General features: G+C 38.5%; 1 protein-coding gene across 7 annotated transcripts in view; it reads left to right on the forward strand.

Annotated features, from left to right (window-relative positions):
• Positions 1-17242, forward strand: part of TULP4 (TUB like protein 4) — a 422942-nt gene that overhangs the window by 299305 nt on the left and 106395 nt on the right. For all 7 annotated transcript variants that reach the window (XM_077149362.1, XM_077149360.1, XM_077149357.1 and 4 more), the window contains one exon: positions 2468-2629. In XM_077149362.1, coding sequence (XP_077005477.1) covers positions 2468-2629 — 162 coding nt within the window. The remainder of the gene's footprint in view (positions 1-2467; positions 2630-17242) is intronic.

Raw genomic sequence — 17242 nt, forward strand, 5'->3', positions numbered from 1 at the left:
ACTGAAAGCAGGGATACATATAAACATCTGTATGCTTGTGTTTATGGCAGCATAATTCATGCTAGAGGTGTCCTAAGGGTACTGATGATGGGAAAGGTGAATTGTGGTATATACATGTGGCAGTATTGAGCTGATACAGAAAAGAATGAAGTCGTGAGGCATATGACTAGGTGAATGAACCTTGAGGGCATTATGTTGAGTGAAATAAGCCAGAAACGAAAAGACAATATTGTATGGTCCCACTAATGTAAACTAAGTGTAATGAGCAAATTTTATTGAATTTGAAAGCACAAGTTATCAGGGAATAAAAAGTGAGCAGAGATTAGGCAATTTATGAATAAGAAGTACAGAGTATTCAATAAGGGTCATTATAAAGGTCTCTAGATTGTAAGTTCTTACAGTAATCGCATCTATTTCTGATTTATTTCTAAATTCTGAGATGCTGTGCTCTTTGTGTGTAACTGGGTAGTTCTTTGGAACTTTGGATATGTGTGTGACACCTGAGACTCAGAGTTACAATTCTGCAGCTCTGAAAATCAGCAGGCACCAACTGTTACAAAGAAGCTGAAAAAGAGATCAGACTTCAATTAGAGATATGAATGAAATGGACCTGGTTAGGAACTAAAGTAAATCAGAATACAGGGTAAAAGATGATATTGTTTGTATTTTAAAACCTCAACTTCTATTTGAGACCAAAGGAAAAGAAGTTTATTTTGTCCAAATTTCAACTGTCTCTTGCACACTGCCTATTTAACATGTCTGGTCAGTTTATTTAAACAACGTAACTACACAGGACCTAGAATAGGGAATGAGATCTTGTTATTCTGTAAGGTTAATGCAGTATACCCTGATACATTCCAGAGTATTTTGGGTAGAAAAAAATGTATTTGCATGGTCTCTTGAGGGACTAGGGAAAAATGTGGAACTATCAGACTTCCCCACCTGGGGAATTCCTGATACTCTCTTAACATTAGGGACTCTCATTTTAAGAAGCCAAGCCCCCAATCTTGAGGCCCGCCCTTATGAAACATTTCTGTAATGGCAAAGCTAAGCCTACTTATAATTTTACCTAAGAGGCACTGCAAAACGCCTCTTTTATTGCTCAGTTGTGGCCTTTCTCTCTAAACTAACTCTGCAGATAACTCACTACCCTCCCCTCTACATGGGACATGACTTATAGAGGGCAAGTCTCCCTGGCAATGTGCAACATGACTCCCAGGGACGAGCCTGGCCTTTGCATCATGGGATTAAGAATGCCTCCTTGACCAAAAGGAGGAAAAGACATGAAGCAAAATAAAGTTTCAGTGGCTAAGGGATTTCAAATAGCGTCGAGAGGTTATTCTGGATGTTACTCTTATGTGACCTTCAGCCAGATAATGGAAAATTGCTGTAGTGTGCCATGCTCCAACCAATAATATTCCTGAAAACGCTAAAAAAATTCCCTGGGCTTTATCTAAGACTCCATAAATGTTTTTCCTAGTAAGTTTATTGTATCAAAAATTTAAGGGCTCCAGATTGTTCCTATGCCAGATAAGCCCTAAAACCATGAGGTACTCCACGTCTCTCCAAGAACATCAGCCAGTTTCATTCCTCTGCCCTGTAAGGTCAACACCCCTTTCCAGCATGAAGAAGCTAAAATGCTGTATTATATAAGTTTTCAGGTTCTTTTTAGAAGATGCAAAGCAGAAATTTTTATTAATAAGCATATTAAACATATTCAAAGGAAAAAAATACAAAGGTCCAAAACACACATCATGATAAATGATAATTTATGAAATATCCCTCTCTTGATAAGGTTTTTTATCGTTTCTCTTAAAACTTTTCAAATAGGGCCATGGTGGCTCAGCTGGCAGAGTTCTCACCAGCCATGCCAGACACCCGGGTTTCTATTCCCGGTGCCTGCCCATGCAAAAAAATATATTAAAAAAAAACTTTCAAATAATGTCTTTTATATATTGTTTCCTTTAAGGCATCTCAATCTTATCAAATGGCTAAGTTTAATGACCTAAATCTAGTGTCTGATTAAAGTGTCTCCTTTTCAGGAGTTAAGGCTTAAAATGCACAGCGCTCCTATTTGGAGCAGTGGAAATGTTTTGGTAATGGTAGTGGTGGTAGCACAATATTGTGAACATAATTAACAACACTGAATTATTTATCTGAATGTGGTTAAAAGGAAAAACGTTAAGTTGTATATATGTTACTAGAATAAAAGTTTTTTTAAATCCATGCAACTGAACAACTCTAAGCTAAACCATGGACTCTAGTTAATAGTACAGTTACAGAAATGTGCTTTCATCAATTGTAACAAATGTACCAGACCAGTGGAAGCTGTTAATAGGATGGTATATGGAAATCGTGAATTTTATGCAGGATTGTTCTGTAAACCCACAAATTTTTAACAAATCTTTTTGTGAAGTACTCTCCTTTTCAGATAACAAACTGACTTCTCTCTGCATGTGTCTCATAGGTGAGTGACTTTACCTGGAGCCATGATGGGACTCAAGCGCTTATTTCATACCGTGATGGATTTGTTCTGGTTGGTTCTGTCAGTGGGCAAAGACACTGGTCATCTGAGATCAACTTGGAGAGTCAAATCACGTGTGGCATTTGGACTCCTGATGACCAGCAGGTAATGCCCTAAGTGTAATATTAAACCATGAAAGCTGAGAAGGAGAAGTAGTTAAATACTCTCACATGAAAAGCTCTCGAAATCCTTAATAAAGAATCACAAAGAAAAATAACAATAAAACTGCATAAGTAAAAATTAACTTAAAATATTTTAATTTGGAGAATTTGAATTTGGGGAAATAGCATTTCCGATCAAATGGTAAACATTGAGTTAACATTTTAATTCTATAAAATGTTCATGCAAATTTAATTTAAATCCACGTAAATAGCTGGTTGATAAGCCAATGGACACGAATAAGTAATTGACAAATAAGGAAGCTCAAGTAGTCATTAGTCATATAGTGAATAAGTATTCATTCTTTGAGACAACAGTGCAAAATTAGCACAGAATGAGGGTATATTTTTTCACTTATTAGTAAAATAATAATAAAAAGATAGATGAGTTTTACTAAGTAATTGTGCTGGTTTGAAAGGATATATGCCCCCTAAGAAAGCCATGTTTTAATATAAATCTCATTACTTAAAGGTAGAATAATCCCTAGTCAGTACTGTATATTTGAAACTGTAATGAGATCATCTTCCTAGTTGATGTGATTTAGTTAAGAACGGTTGTTAAACTGGATTAGGGGATGACATGTCTCCACCCATTTGAGTGGGTCTTGATTGGTTTACTGGAGTCCTATAAAAGAGGAAATATTTTGGAGACTCAGAGAGACTCAGAGAGGGCAGAGAATGCTGCAACACTACAAAGCAGAGAGTCCACCAGCCAGCGACCTTTGGAGATGAAGAAGGGAAACGCCTCCCGGGGAGCTTCATGAAACCAGAAGCCAGGAGAGTAAGCTAGCAGATGACGCCGTGTCTGCCATGTGCCCTTCCAGCCGAGAGAGAAGCCCTGACTGCATTCACCATGTGCCTTTCCAGATGAGAGAGAAACCCTGAACTTCATCGGCCTTCTTGAACCAAGGTATTTTTCCCCAGATGCCTTTGATTGGACATTTCTATAGACTTGTTTTAATTGGGACATTTTCTCAGCCTTAGATCTGTAAACTAGCAACTCATTAAATTTCCCCTTTTAAAGGCCATTCCGTTTCTGGTATATTGCATTCCGGCAGCTAGCAAACTAGAACAGATTTTGGTACCAGAGAGTGGGGTGCTGCTGCTGTGGTTTGCAAATACCAAGCATGTTGGAGTGGCTTTTTAAATGGATATGGGGAAGATTCTGGAGGAGTTGTGAGAAGCTTGATAGAGAAGGCCTAGAATGCTTTGGAGAGACTGTTGGGAGAAATGTGGACTCTAAAGATACCTCTGATGAGGCCCTAGACAGAAATGAAGCACGTGTTATTGTAGACTGGAAGGAAAGTGAGCCTTGTTTTAAAATGGCAGATAATCTGGCAAAATTGACTCGTGGCTTTGGCTGGAAGGCAGATTGTAAAAGCCATGAACTTGTATATTTAGCAGAAGAGATCTCCAAATTAAGTGTTGAAAGTGCAGCCTGGTTTCTCCTCACAGCTTATAGTGAAATGCGAAAGGAAAGAGATAAGCTGAGAACTGAACTCTTGAGTAAAAAGAAACTAGAAATTGAGGTCCTGGAAAATTCTGGGCCTACAGAAAGGGAGACTCCAGAGTATAGTGCCCTGAGTGTGGATTTAACCAAATGTGGAACCAGCCAGCCATTTCAGAGAAAGCCAGGATCGGACATGGAGTTATCCAGGAAAGATTTGTGGAAACTCCTTATGTCTGATGGGCATGATCCAAGGCTACTGCATAGAAAGCCAACGAGAGTGCTGTGGGACCTGTATAAACAGAGCCGCTGCCAATCTGGACTGAGGGGTTCAGAGAAGGGACACATTGGAGGAAAAATAACTTCAGAGGCAAAACCGTGGAAGCTGAGGTCTGAAGTCAAGAAGCCTCAGGCCAGGAGAGTGGACCCACCCAAGCCCGTGGAGAGGGTGAGTTTGCCCCAAAGGCAGAGAATGGGCCTTCCACCTCGTTGCAGTGGAAGAGTCATGCCGCCTCAGGCCTTGGAGAGGGTGAAGCACGTTTCTTGGGGTGTGGGGAGAGCCTGGCTGCCACCACATGGAGGGGTTGAGTGTGTGCCCCGGAGATGGCAGAGAGCCCGGGTGTGGCCCCCATGCTTGGAGAGGGTGGAGCCGAGAGAAAGGTGGTCTCCCCAATATCCCCCAAGGTTGTATTCAGAGAGAGGCAGGCGTAGGCATTTGGAAAGGGTGGGACTGCCATTTTCTAAAGCCCGGAGGATAAATGACTCTCAGACTTTGAAATCTAATGAACTTTGCCCTGCAGGTTTTCGGAACTGTATGGGTCCGGTGACCCCTGTGTTCCTTCCTCCCTATGGAAATGTGTCTATGTATCCTGTGAATGTTCCTTCTTTGTATGTTGGCAGCAAATAACTGGTCATGAGTTTTCAAAGGTCCAGAGCAAATGGAGAGAATTTTGCCTTAGGACAGACCATGCCTGTAACTGATTTGATGAGATTTTATACTGTCTCTAATTTGATACTTTGTTTGTATTGCTACTGAAAGGTTTAAGGATATCTGATATTGTTATGAAATTAATGTATTTTGTATATGGGAAAAACATGTCTTTTTTAGGGGCCAGAGAGTGGAATGTGCTGGTTTGAAAGGATATATGCCCCCTAAGAAAGCCATGTTTTAATATAAATCTCATTACTTAAAGGTAGAATAATCCCTAGTCAGTACTGTATATTTGAAACTGTAATGAGATCATCTTCCTAGTTGATGTGATTTAGTTAAGAACGGTTGTTAAACTGGATTAGGGGATGACATGTCTCCACCCATTTGAGTGGGTCTTGATTGGTTTACTGGAGTCCTATAAAAGAGGAAATATTTTGGAGACTCAGAGAGACTCAGAGAGGGCAGAGAATGCTGCAACACTACAAAGCAGAGAGTCCACCAGCCAGCGACCTTTGGAGATGAAGAAGGGAAACGCCTCCCGGGGAGCTTCATGAAACCAGAAGCCAGGAGAGTAAGCTAGCAGATGACGCCGTGTCTGCCATGTGCCCTTCCAGCCGAGAGAGAAGCCCTGACTGCATTCACCATGTGCCTTTCCAGATGAGAGAGAAACCCTGAACTTCATCGGCCTTCTTGAACCAAGGTATTTTTCCCCAGATGCCTTTGATTGGACATTTCTATAGACTTGTTTTAATTGGGACATTTTCTCAGCCTTAGATCTGTAAACTAGCAACTCATTAAATTTCCCCTTTTAAAGGCCATTCCGTTTCTGGTATATTGCATTCCGGCAGCTAGCAAACTAGAACAGTAATGATGAGTAGTATGAAATAAGCATTCTCATCCTTTGCTGATAATGAGGTATATTAAACTTTTGGAGAAGCCATTTGGCAGATTATGTCAGTGGTCTTAAAAATTATCATCCACTTCACATTTTACAAATTTATCTAAAAGAAACAAGAAGGAAGAAATTAGAAGTGTATTCATTAAAGCATTATTCATTATAGTAAAGATTGGCAACAGTCTACTTATCTAAAAAGGAGAATGGTCTGGTAAACTGTGATACAACCCCACAAAGGATCATATAATAGTTGAATGAATTATAGAATGTAGTTAAGAAAGTGATGTAATTATCTTATAATGTGAAGAGAAAAAAATCATGAAACAATCAAAAGAAACCCATACACATAGTAAAAAGAACTGAAAGAAATGAATCAAAATGCTACAATTAGTGTGTGTATCTGGTGTTTTTTAAATCTTTATTAATAAAACCAATCAACATACAATATGAACATGCTTTTTTTCATCACATAGTTGTATATTTACCATCATGATCATTTCTTAGAACATTTGCATTAATTCAGAAAAAGAAATAAAAAGAAACAGAAAAAAATTCATGCATACCATACCCTTACCCTCTCTTTCATTGGTCATTAGCACTTCAGTCTATTAAATTTATTTTAACATTTGTTCCCCCTATTATTTATTTATTTTTAATCTATATATTTTACTCATCTGTCCATAAGGTAGATAAAAGAAGCATCAGACACAAGATTTTCACAATCACACAGTCATATTGCAAAAGCTAGATCATTATACAATCATCTTCTAGAAACATGGCTACTGGAACACAACTCTACATTTTCAGGCAGTTCCTTCCAGCCTCTCTGTTATGCCTTAATTTAAAAAAGGTGATATCTCTTTAATGCATAAGAATAACCTCCCGGATAACCTCTCGACTCTGTTTGGACTCTGTCAGCCATTGATGCTTTATTTTATCTCATTTCTCTCTTCCCCCTTTTGGTAAGAAGGTTTTCTCAATCCCTTGGTACTGAGTCCCAGCTCATTCTAGGATTTCTGTCTCACATGGCCAGGAAGGTTCATACCCCTGGGAGTCATGTCCCACGTAGAGAAGGGGAGGCCAGCGAATTTGCTAGTTGTATTGGCTGAAAGAGAGAGGCTACATCTGAGCAACAAAAGAGGTTCTCTTGGGTGTGACTCTTAGGCCTAATTTTAAGTAGGCTTCACCTAACCTTTGTGGGGTTAAGTTTCATATGAACAAACCCCAAGATTGAGGGCTCAGCCTATTGCTTTGGTTGTCCCCTTTATGATTTTTTTTAATTGAATTTCAAAATTTTCTTCAATATGCCCATTTTGCTTTCATGATGAAATGACATATAATAAATTAATAAAATCATATATTTATTATTTGCCCTAAAAATGTAAAGTCGACTAATTTAAACTTTTGTAAATACAAAACTTGTGTTTTCCAAGCATAGCAGAATCCTTAGAATGCTATATTTCATAACAGTGATTTAGATTTAGTATTGGTAATAGCAAGCAGTAGAATACATAAGCATAGTTCTATTTTTGAGCCATTTTTCTTACTGAATTGAGTATTTTCCCTCTTTTAAAGTTAGTATTATGAGAATCATGAAAGGTTCCCAATTCCAAGTTTCTTCCTTTCCAAGATAAAAAGAGACATCTAATTATCTTTAATATGTGCATGTATTTATATGAAACATTTAGATTTAATATAAAGTTTTGTTTTCATTCATTTTAACTGCTCCTACATTGCCTCGAAAAGAAGCATGGTACATGGGGAAGTTTGGCCTCTCACCCTGCCCCTTGTGTGAGGTGTTTACCCTCTCCCTGCTTCAGTTTCCTTTTCTGTTCCAAGGGGATGAATTGTTTCCTAATTCCCAGGTCTTATGTAATGATCAAATAAGAAAATAGATATTAAATTACTTTTAAAAAAAGGGGTGTGTGTGGAAATTTTGATTTCACATTGTTCCCTCACCTTGAGGAACAGAGTTCATGAGCCGTCTATGAGGCTTACCTTATGTTCCCAATGAGCAGGCCAGCCTGGGTCCCAACTACACCATGCCTGTACAGTGTGATTGATGTAGAGACCCAGAGATGCTAGGGGATTCAACAATGAGTAGGATTTGGCCCTGCCTTTGAGGTGCTTGTGGACCAGATGAGGAGTTAGGCCAATAAATACACTGCTGCTGTATGCTGTGGAAGTGCCATGATGGAGGGCCTCAGAGAAAGGGAGATGGATACACCCAGCATCATAGCCTGGTATATAAGGAGAAAATGCTGTTTGTTCGACATCCCCTGGGGGTTCAGGATACAATCGTGTGACTTGATATATGAAACATGTACATTTAAAAATATACGTCTAGCATGTAGGACAAAAGGAAAAAAGTCTTAAATTCAAGCTTGAGGAATTTAGTTTAAACAAGGAAAAATTTTGTAATAACTTCTAAGCAAAAGTTCATTTGTTATACTTTAAATGGTGTAGAAAGGGAACTTTCCCTAATTCCTGCCCTTCCTGGGAGATTTCCCAGGAACATTCCCTCTGCTATGGGGAACAAGGAGTTCTACAGAGTACCACTTCTCAGGCTTGTGGCTTTGTGTCTTTGTGTTCTTTTGTACTTGTCTGTACCGTAGTTCTTGCAACATGGCACAGACATAATTCAAGTATATGAACTATGTTTTGTTTCACTTTAAGGGAATGTCAATGCATTAAAGCTGGGTACACATTACGGTTGTTAGAGATACCCAATTTCCCATGCTTCACTGCAGCCCAGAATGACCACTGCTGTGTTTCTTTCTGGTGTTTGCAGCTTCAATCCCTTTGAGTCTGGTCCATTTTATTCACCTCAATCCTTGACTGGTGGCCTTTCTTGCCAGATCAGTCTGCTTCCTACTCAGACTGACCTCTCTGTCTAGGCCCCAGTAGCCATGGAGGATCACCTTCAGAATTCTTGGCTTCAGGTGAAATTGGTTCTGTAAACAGTTGGGTACTGCTTCCTCTTCTCTCACCCTCTGCTTGGCTCCTTGTAAGGCATCTCCATTCCCAGTCGAACATCCAGGGCTCATGCTTTCTGAACTGCCCTCCCTCCACCCTCAGGGATGCCTTGACAACCAAATCCTGCTCACACTGAGCTTGAACTACCCCTTCACAGATCTATCTGTCACCCCTACTCCATGGCTGGGGTACTGTTCCCTTTCCCGACAGCTCCTCCTCAGACTTCTGCACTTGTCTCTTTTGCTCATTTTATTGATTTCTAGTGTCTTTTCTCTGTCTTTCCAGTAATTTCTTCCACTGCCACAGCTTTAGTGGTTCCCACCTGACATTACTAACTCCTGGTCTCTGTTCTTTGCTCTGAGCAAAAGTGTACAAGGTGTACAAGACCTACGCCTTGTAGCCTTTAGGTCATCTTCACCTAGACCTTCCTTATCCCTGTTCTCCTCGCTTTTGTGATTTCTTCCCTCATTTTGGTGGAGCATGTCTCAGGGTGTTTTTGAAATGTCCAGATGATGTGCTTTGATACATATGATTCACTTATTAGCTAGGGACATATGGTCGCTTTCAGCCTGAACACTCATGTCTTTCAGCCCTAGGACATATCCTATTTAATTCTGTGATAGTTTCTTCTTCAATTTTTTTCTTTTCTTTCTGTATGGAATTCTTGTTTTTGATGTTGATCCTTATAGATTAATCATCTGATTTTAGCATCTTTATCTACCAATTTCTTTTTTTATCTACTTTTTTCTCTTATCTGGGTGGTTTCCTGAACAATATCCTCCAATTTTTTTTTCTTTTTGAAACATTTCTATTAAATTTTTAGTTAGCACAAGGTTTTTTTTGTTTCTTGATTGTTCCTTTAAAAAAATAGCATCCTATTGTTTGACAAGCATAGAACAACATGAGAGTATTAATTTGAGGTTTTGACAGTTTGCTATGTATTCTTCATTGCATTTACCCTCCATGTTCTTCTTTCGGTTTTTGTTTTAGTCTATCTTTTTCATATTATTACATGTTAAATGCTTCTCTGAAATGTCTGGTGATCCTTGGTTAACTGTTATATTCCAAGAGGATGAAAAAGCTAACTGGAAGCCTTGTATAAGGGAGACAGTTGTTTGATGGAATTCCCTGTGGGGCGAACAGTGGACTTGTCTTTCTGATTAGGAAAATTGCCATCCATCAGGATCTGTCTTTCAGTAGTCTTCTCCTAAACCAGAGATGGTGTTAAAAGTGGCTACTAGTAGATGGACCTTACCTAGTGACTGAAGCAAGCTTGAGTATTCTCATTTAGTATGTTGATTTTTTGCCGTATCTGTTCTTCCCACATCCAGTTCTTCTGATCCACCCCTTCCAGAGAATAAAATATAGATCTTCTGCCAGTGTTGTTGCTGGCCTACATGGGGTGGAAGAGGGAATGGTGGAGGCCTGATCATATCCTCCTGTTTTCAACCCCGTGACTACTTTCAGGAGAGTCTTCAGGTTCCATAGCACAAATCAGCACTCCTGTCTTCTTCCCTGCCGCAGGTTTGGGCTTCAACTTGCTCTGATCTATTTGATCAGTTGCCATTTGTTCATCTGCTTTCCAGCTTTCAAGAAGTTGCTTCTGTTGTCTACCGTCCTCTTTTCTCTAGTTCTCTGCTGACGTTTCACTCATTGCTCTCAGTTTAGTGGGGTTTAGTAAGGTGTTCAGTATAACGTGACAACTCAACTTTCTAGCCCTTTTTCTTCCCCACTTCTACACTAACCAGAGTGAACTGTTTTGGTTTATGAAATGCAGGTCATTTTCCTACCTTTGCCCAGTCTCTTTCTTCTGCCCATTTCCCCTTGTGCATCTGCGGTAAGCTCCCACTCATCCTTGAAGGCTCTATTCAAACATCACCTTGTCACCAGTCTTCCCTAAAACCACCTCTCTTCGCCCCAACCCCAAACAGGGTTAGAAATTCTCTCACAGGTTTTTAGTAGTACTTCCTGTATACCACGAGCACATTTTGAAGCATTTTTTACATTGTGGTGTAATTTTTTACCTCTTATTTTCTTCCTGACTAGATAGGAGGGCGAGGACTATGTCTCATTTCTCCCTGGAGTCCACAGGTCCATGCTGATTGTAGTGTAGGCATTGCAGCAAGTGAAGGAAGAATGGTTTCTCTGAAACTACCAGCTTCCTTCACCACTGTGCCCTGGTGGTGACTAAGTTCACAGCCTCTCATGAGAAATTGCTGTATTCGCTACCTATTCCCACATATATGAGAAGAATTCTTAGTTTACCCGAAATATCCTGTTCTGTGAGATTCCACATTATTTTTTCCTCCCTAACATTTTATACAGAAAAGTCTAAATATTTTAGTTTTTTCACCTCTGCTGATACTGATGTGGAGACTCTCATCAGTTAAGGCTGGTTAAATTCAGATGTTGGGTTTTTTGTGTGTGTGTTTTTTTTTTAATTTTTTTTGTCTCTGGTTATTCATTTAGAAAGCAGTTCTAATGGGGACTTTAATATATGAATTATTTCTTCCACTGAAATCCATGAACAGTTTCCAAATATTAATTATTACCAGTTTAATCTTAATCTATGATACAGAAAATCTAACTCAGTGAGAATTATTAAATATTAGAATATCCCACCAAGAAATTTTATGTGATTTCCTTGGATAAAGCCTTTAAAGATTTGCCATTTCCCTGGGATGGTTTACCAGTGGCACTGCCTGAGTACAGCAGAATAGGATTTATGATATCCTCAAATATCTTGTACCCCAAGCCTTTTTTCATTTTTTTTCTTCCCATGTCATATCTGACCCCTTTCCTTACCTTCCTCCATCTCTTCTTCACTCTACAGCTTCCACTCTCTGGTAATGAGAATTTTTATTATGAGCCAACAGATTTTCTCTATTAATAATCTGAAATTCTCATTTTCACCCTGTTCGCCTGTGACACATATTCATGATGAACATCCTAAAATTATATTTAGGAAGTTTATAGTCACAAGGAGAAAACTCTAAGGTTCATTTCCTTTAATGAGAACACAAGTCAGTGTTCAAAAAAATAATAAAGGCAAATGCTTGTTCATCATAAATTTAGGAAATACCGATAATTAACCAGTCCATAGAGTTTGTCTAGGCACTGAAGGATGCAAACCATGATTAAATTATAAAGCAAAGGAGACTGTGTAATGATGAACTTAGAAAATGTATCAGGAGCACAATCATATACGATAGGAAAAGGGAAAGTAGAGCCATAAAAACAGGTTTTCTTCCCAAAATTAATTATAGGCTTACTTTTTAAAAATTGTTTTATTGAGAAAGTCTTTACACACATATTTTCTATAGATGGTGCACAATCAGTTGCTCACTATATCATCAACATAGTTGCTGCATTCATCACCATTATCATTTTTTTTAGAATATTTGCATCATTCCAGAAAAAGAAATAAAAAGAAAATCTTAGGCATACAGTACAACTTACTCCTCCCTCTTATTGACCCCTATGGTTTCCATTTACCTAATATATTTTACCCTTTGTCCCCCTATTATTTATTTATTTATTTTTATCCGTATTTTTTTACTCGTCTGTCCCTAGCCTGGATATAAGGAACATCAGACAAAAGGCTCTTACAATCACACAGTCACATCGTAATTGTTATATCTTTATACAGTTGTCTTCAAGAATCTAGGCTACTCGAACACAGCTCAACAGTTTCAGATACTTCCCATTAGCCACTCCAATACACCATAAACTAAGAAGGGATATCTGTATAATGTATACGAATAATCTCTGGATAACCTCTCAACTCTGTTTGAAATCTCTCAACCACTGAGACTTACTTTGTCTCATTTCTCTCTTCCCCCTTTTGGTCAAGAAGGCTTTCTCAATCTCTTGATGTCAAGTCCTGACTTATCCCAGGCTTTCTGTCCTACATTGCCAGGAAGATTTACACCCCTGAGAGTCATGTCTCACATAGGAGGGAAGTCAGTGGGCTCATATGCTGAGTTGGCTTAGAGAGAGAGGTATAGGCATACTCTTAAAAGTTGAAAACTGTTTTCAATATATGCATATTATACTTCACCTTTAATTATAATAAATAACCAATGGGTTCTCCTTTGGAATATTTTGTCAGTATTTTCAGCATGCTGCTATCCTTTCTAGGAAAAAAAAAATTTCACCTGGTTAGAATGTTCAGTGTTCTTAGAGAAAATAATAGTCCTACTGAAATAGAACTATTTGGTAGGTTGAAAAATTTACATGAACTGGATTTTGTCTATGTATGATTGTATTTTAAATACCCACCTAAGATATTCTCCCTGTTTAAATGGAAAGCTGTCTATTTAAAATCTATTTTTGTGAAAATTTGGCCTTGTTTAGAAGAGAGTTGTTTAGTGTAAAATGGGAATTCTTCACCTAATACATCTTTTTGCTAAATATTTAGACTTTACTTTTGGATAACTACAGGCAATGTTTGTTTACAAATACAAAACTTTAAATAGGGGGAGGCCAGGGCATGGACCTTAAATAAAGTAGACCTAACATTTCCTTAGGTACTTTAAACCATGACTTCAAAAGTAGAAAGGGTCTGGGTTAATAAAATTAGTCCCCAAGATGAGATTCAGCTTTTCAGGTCTTATCCCATGCAAATGTAAGGGAGGTGACATTTTCTTCTATAGCTTCTGTGCTGGTTAGCTTTTGTTTTCCCAAGGCAGAAGGAATGTTTATTCTTTTTGCTTTGGGTTGTAAAGGATAAGTCCCAAGCTTCTTCTTGTCCACTAAATGGAGGTTTTTCACAAAATGTGTCCCCTCTTGATCTGGTGTGTACTGATGTGATGGATGACCCTGAGTCCACTGGTGTTAGTACAGCAGTTAACAATGTTGGTGCCATGATGGGGGACAGCAACATAGCAACAATCACTGTTAGTACCCTTTGACTGCTGTGACAGCTATAAAATGAAAACGTTTCTGCAAAGAATAAAGTTAGCCTGAAGGAAGCATATTATTCTGCCATATGTATACTTTGTAAGAAATAAGACTTATATTTCCTATTTGAAATGGAGAAGAATCAGGACTTGAGCAGCTAGTGTAACAGAGTCCTATCTTTTCAGGAATATTGATGAAAAATGGACTGTCATAGATACTCAAATGCACTAAAGAGTTATTCATTCACTTTTTGAATATAAGGTCTTAACTGATATACCACCATAGAACTCAAGGAGATTTGTTAAATTTCTGAATGTATTCCAGGTCATAAAAGGATACTACAGGGATTTTTAATTATATAATTTTAGAAAATTGATTATGAAAAATTTTAGAATATAAAAATTCAGTAAAGCAAAGAACCCTCATATTTTGCCACCTGTTCTAGTTTGCTAGCTGCCTGAATGCAATATGCCAGAAACAGAATGGCTTTTAAAAAGGGGAATTTAATAAGTTGCTAGTTTATAGTTCTAAGGCTGAGAAAATGTCCCAGTTATAACAAGTCTATAGAAATGTCCAATCAAAGGCATCCAAAGAAAGATATCTTGGTTCAAGAAGGCTGATGAAGTTCAGGGTTTCTCTCTTAAGTGAGAAGGCACATGATGAACAAGGTCACAGTTTCTCTCTCTGCTAGTAGGACACATGGTGAACAAGGTGTCATCTGCTAACTTTCTCTCCTGGCTTCCTGTTTCATGAAGCTCCCCGGGAGGCGTTTTCCTTCTTCATCTCCAAAGGCTTGTGGACTCTCTTCTTCTCATGGCTGTGTCATTCTCTGCTCTCTCTGAATCTCTCATTCTCCAAAATGTTTCCTCTTTTATAGGATTCCAGTAAACCAGTCAAGACCCACCCAAATGGGTGGAGACACGCCTCAATCTAATCCAGTTTAACAACCGTTCTTGATTAAATCACATAAGAAGCGGCTGCCTTTATAAAATGGGATTAGGATTAAAACATGGCTTTTCTGGGGTACATACATCATTTCAAACCAGCATGCCACCTATGCTTTTTTTCATCACTTTTTTCTTTTTTTTCTTTGCTGTTTTTAAAGTGACTCTCAGACAGCATGTCATCTCACCTTTACATAATTCAATATAGATAAATCTCTTCCAAAAGTAGCATTTCCTTCTATAACCATGGTGTATTGTCACACCTCCTCTTTTCTTTACTTTGAAGAAGATTTCATCAGATTAAAGTAAATCATTTGTTTGCATCAGAGGAGATAGAGATATTTCTTCTGAAGGTTTTTCTTTTTCTTCCACTGTCAGGTATGAAACGAGATTTAAAGGCAATGTTTAAAAGCAATTTGCTCCTCCCTTTCCTTCCTCAGTTAAAACCTGAGGTTGCCACCACAATTTTATAAAGGAGAATAATTTACTGATATTTGACACTAACATATAGGTGAGGTCCACATTTTGAAAGAAAAAGTCAAACCAAAAATAACAGTCAGTTCATTATTTGCAAAGTTTTTTTGTTTTGTTTTGTTTTTTTCACTATAGGGAAAGACTTCCCTTTGTGGTTCCTGTGATGCTGGTTTTTTAGAGCAGCTCAGCAGGCTGCACCCCACATGTCGCTCCCACCTCCTTCAGGCTCCCAGAGTTGTCTGTCCTGACACACCTGGCCATTTAAAGTGGTACCGTGGGTGTGTATAGGTTTTAATATCCATGAAAAGACTTCAAAGCCATGGTACTCAACATTCCGCTAGAAGAACATGGAAGACTCCCTTACACAGGCTCTTGTACTCAGATTATTTTTTTTTGATTCACGAACCCACTGGAGTCAAACATCTCAGTGATTCATTCCTACACTAAAGGCCCTAGATAGTGAATGAATGGTCAGTAGGTTCAAGGGCCTGTGGTGGAATTCCTGGCTGGTGAGGAGCCAGTTATCTGTGTGTGGGAGCACAGCTTTGAAATTAGGTTTTCTCTAAACTAATGGAAAGAACAAATCTCGTTCTTCCCGATTAGACTCTCCCGTGGCTTTTTAGTAGCGCATGTACTGCAGAAAGGAATTGTATTTTATCTAAAGCGCTGAACCAAAAATTTATAGGAACTGTTTTTGGCAAAATAGGCAAGAGATACATAAATAACAATTAAGGAAAATAATGGAAATGAACTCAGGAAAGGAAGCTGGGAGATGATCTCCCACCCTGCGTAACCATCTTTATATGGTATTGATGCTGTTTAATTTTTAGTTTTTCTTTTTGTATATGTTCTAGAGATTCTGTTGTTGAACATCTTGTAGGAGAAAATAGATTTCTTTTGCAGAAACAAGTACAGTTACTGTCTTAGGACTTTCTCTTTCATTTTTATTTTGTCAGTGTTCTTTGGTTAACTGACAACTGCAATTAAGACTTTTAAAAATGAAGTTGGCCTTTTGATTTCTGGACTCAGATCATTGATAAATTACCATGTAGAGGGTGGGCCGTGGTGGCTCAGCAGGCAGAGTTCTCGCCTGCCATACCAGAGACCCACGTTCATTTCCCAGTGCCTGCCCATGCAAAAAAAAAATTACCATGTAGAACACTCTTAGCATAAATAAGTTACATTGTTTCTTGAAGTTTACATTTATTCGTTAGGCCAAGAATGAAAGATACATGCAGCCTATTATTACATAATGCCTTCCCTATATTGGTAGCCTAAACTTATTTTAAAGTCCATATCTTGTAACTTATTATTAGATTTGTATACATACCTTTATTAATATCATTAATACCATAGTAAGATGATGACCTTGGTTTTGATGTGCAGCCTTTACCTGAATACCAGTGATTGACCAGATGACTGAACTGGAAAACTGAAAAATGAGCTGCCCAGGCTCTTTTGAGGCCCTTCCAAGTCATGTGCCCTGCTGCTCCACCACCCTCTTCCCTGGGCACTCACAGAATCTTGGCATCACTTGGAGAGGAGGCATGTGTTTGCTGCTTCACATGTGTGCCCCTGCCAATCACAGTGCTATTGGGTCTGCTCACATCTATGTGTGCCCTCAGAGCTGCTGGCAATTCAGAGAAGTTTTATTCTCCTCAGACCAGAAAATCATCACCTCCTAATCCTTCTGTTGAAGAAATTTATTTCTAGCCACAGAAAAATTATATAAAAATATTGATAAATATATTTAGATATATTTTAAAGATTCATAGCATTTTGAAGCAGGAAAGAATTTGAGAACTCATCTAATATAACTTTTTTAGCTTATAGATGAGACTGAGACATAGGGAGAAATAAATGATCAACCCAAAGTTTCATGAGTGGTTAGGAGTTAAAATAGGACCATACCTTGGTCAACTGACCCCTAATCCTGAATTCTGTGCAAAGGAAATAATGTTTCCCCAGCAGGTCTGGACTGTCCACAGCAA

The sequence above is a fragment of the Tamandua tetradactyla genome, chromosome 2 (genome assembly GCF_023851605.1).
Source record: "Tamandua tetradactyla isolate mTamTet1 chromosome 2, mTamTet1.pri, whole genome shotgun sequence".
In the NCBI taxonomy this organism is placed as follows: domain Eukaryota; kingdom Metazoa; phylum Chordata; class Mammalia; order Pilosa; family Myrmecophagidae; genus Tamandua; species Tamandua tetradactyla.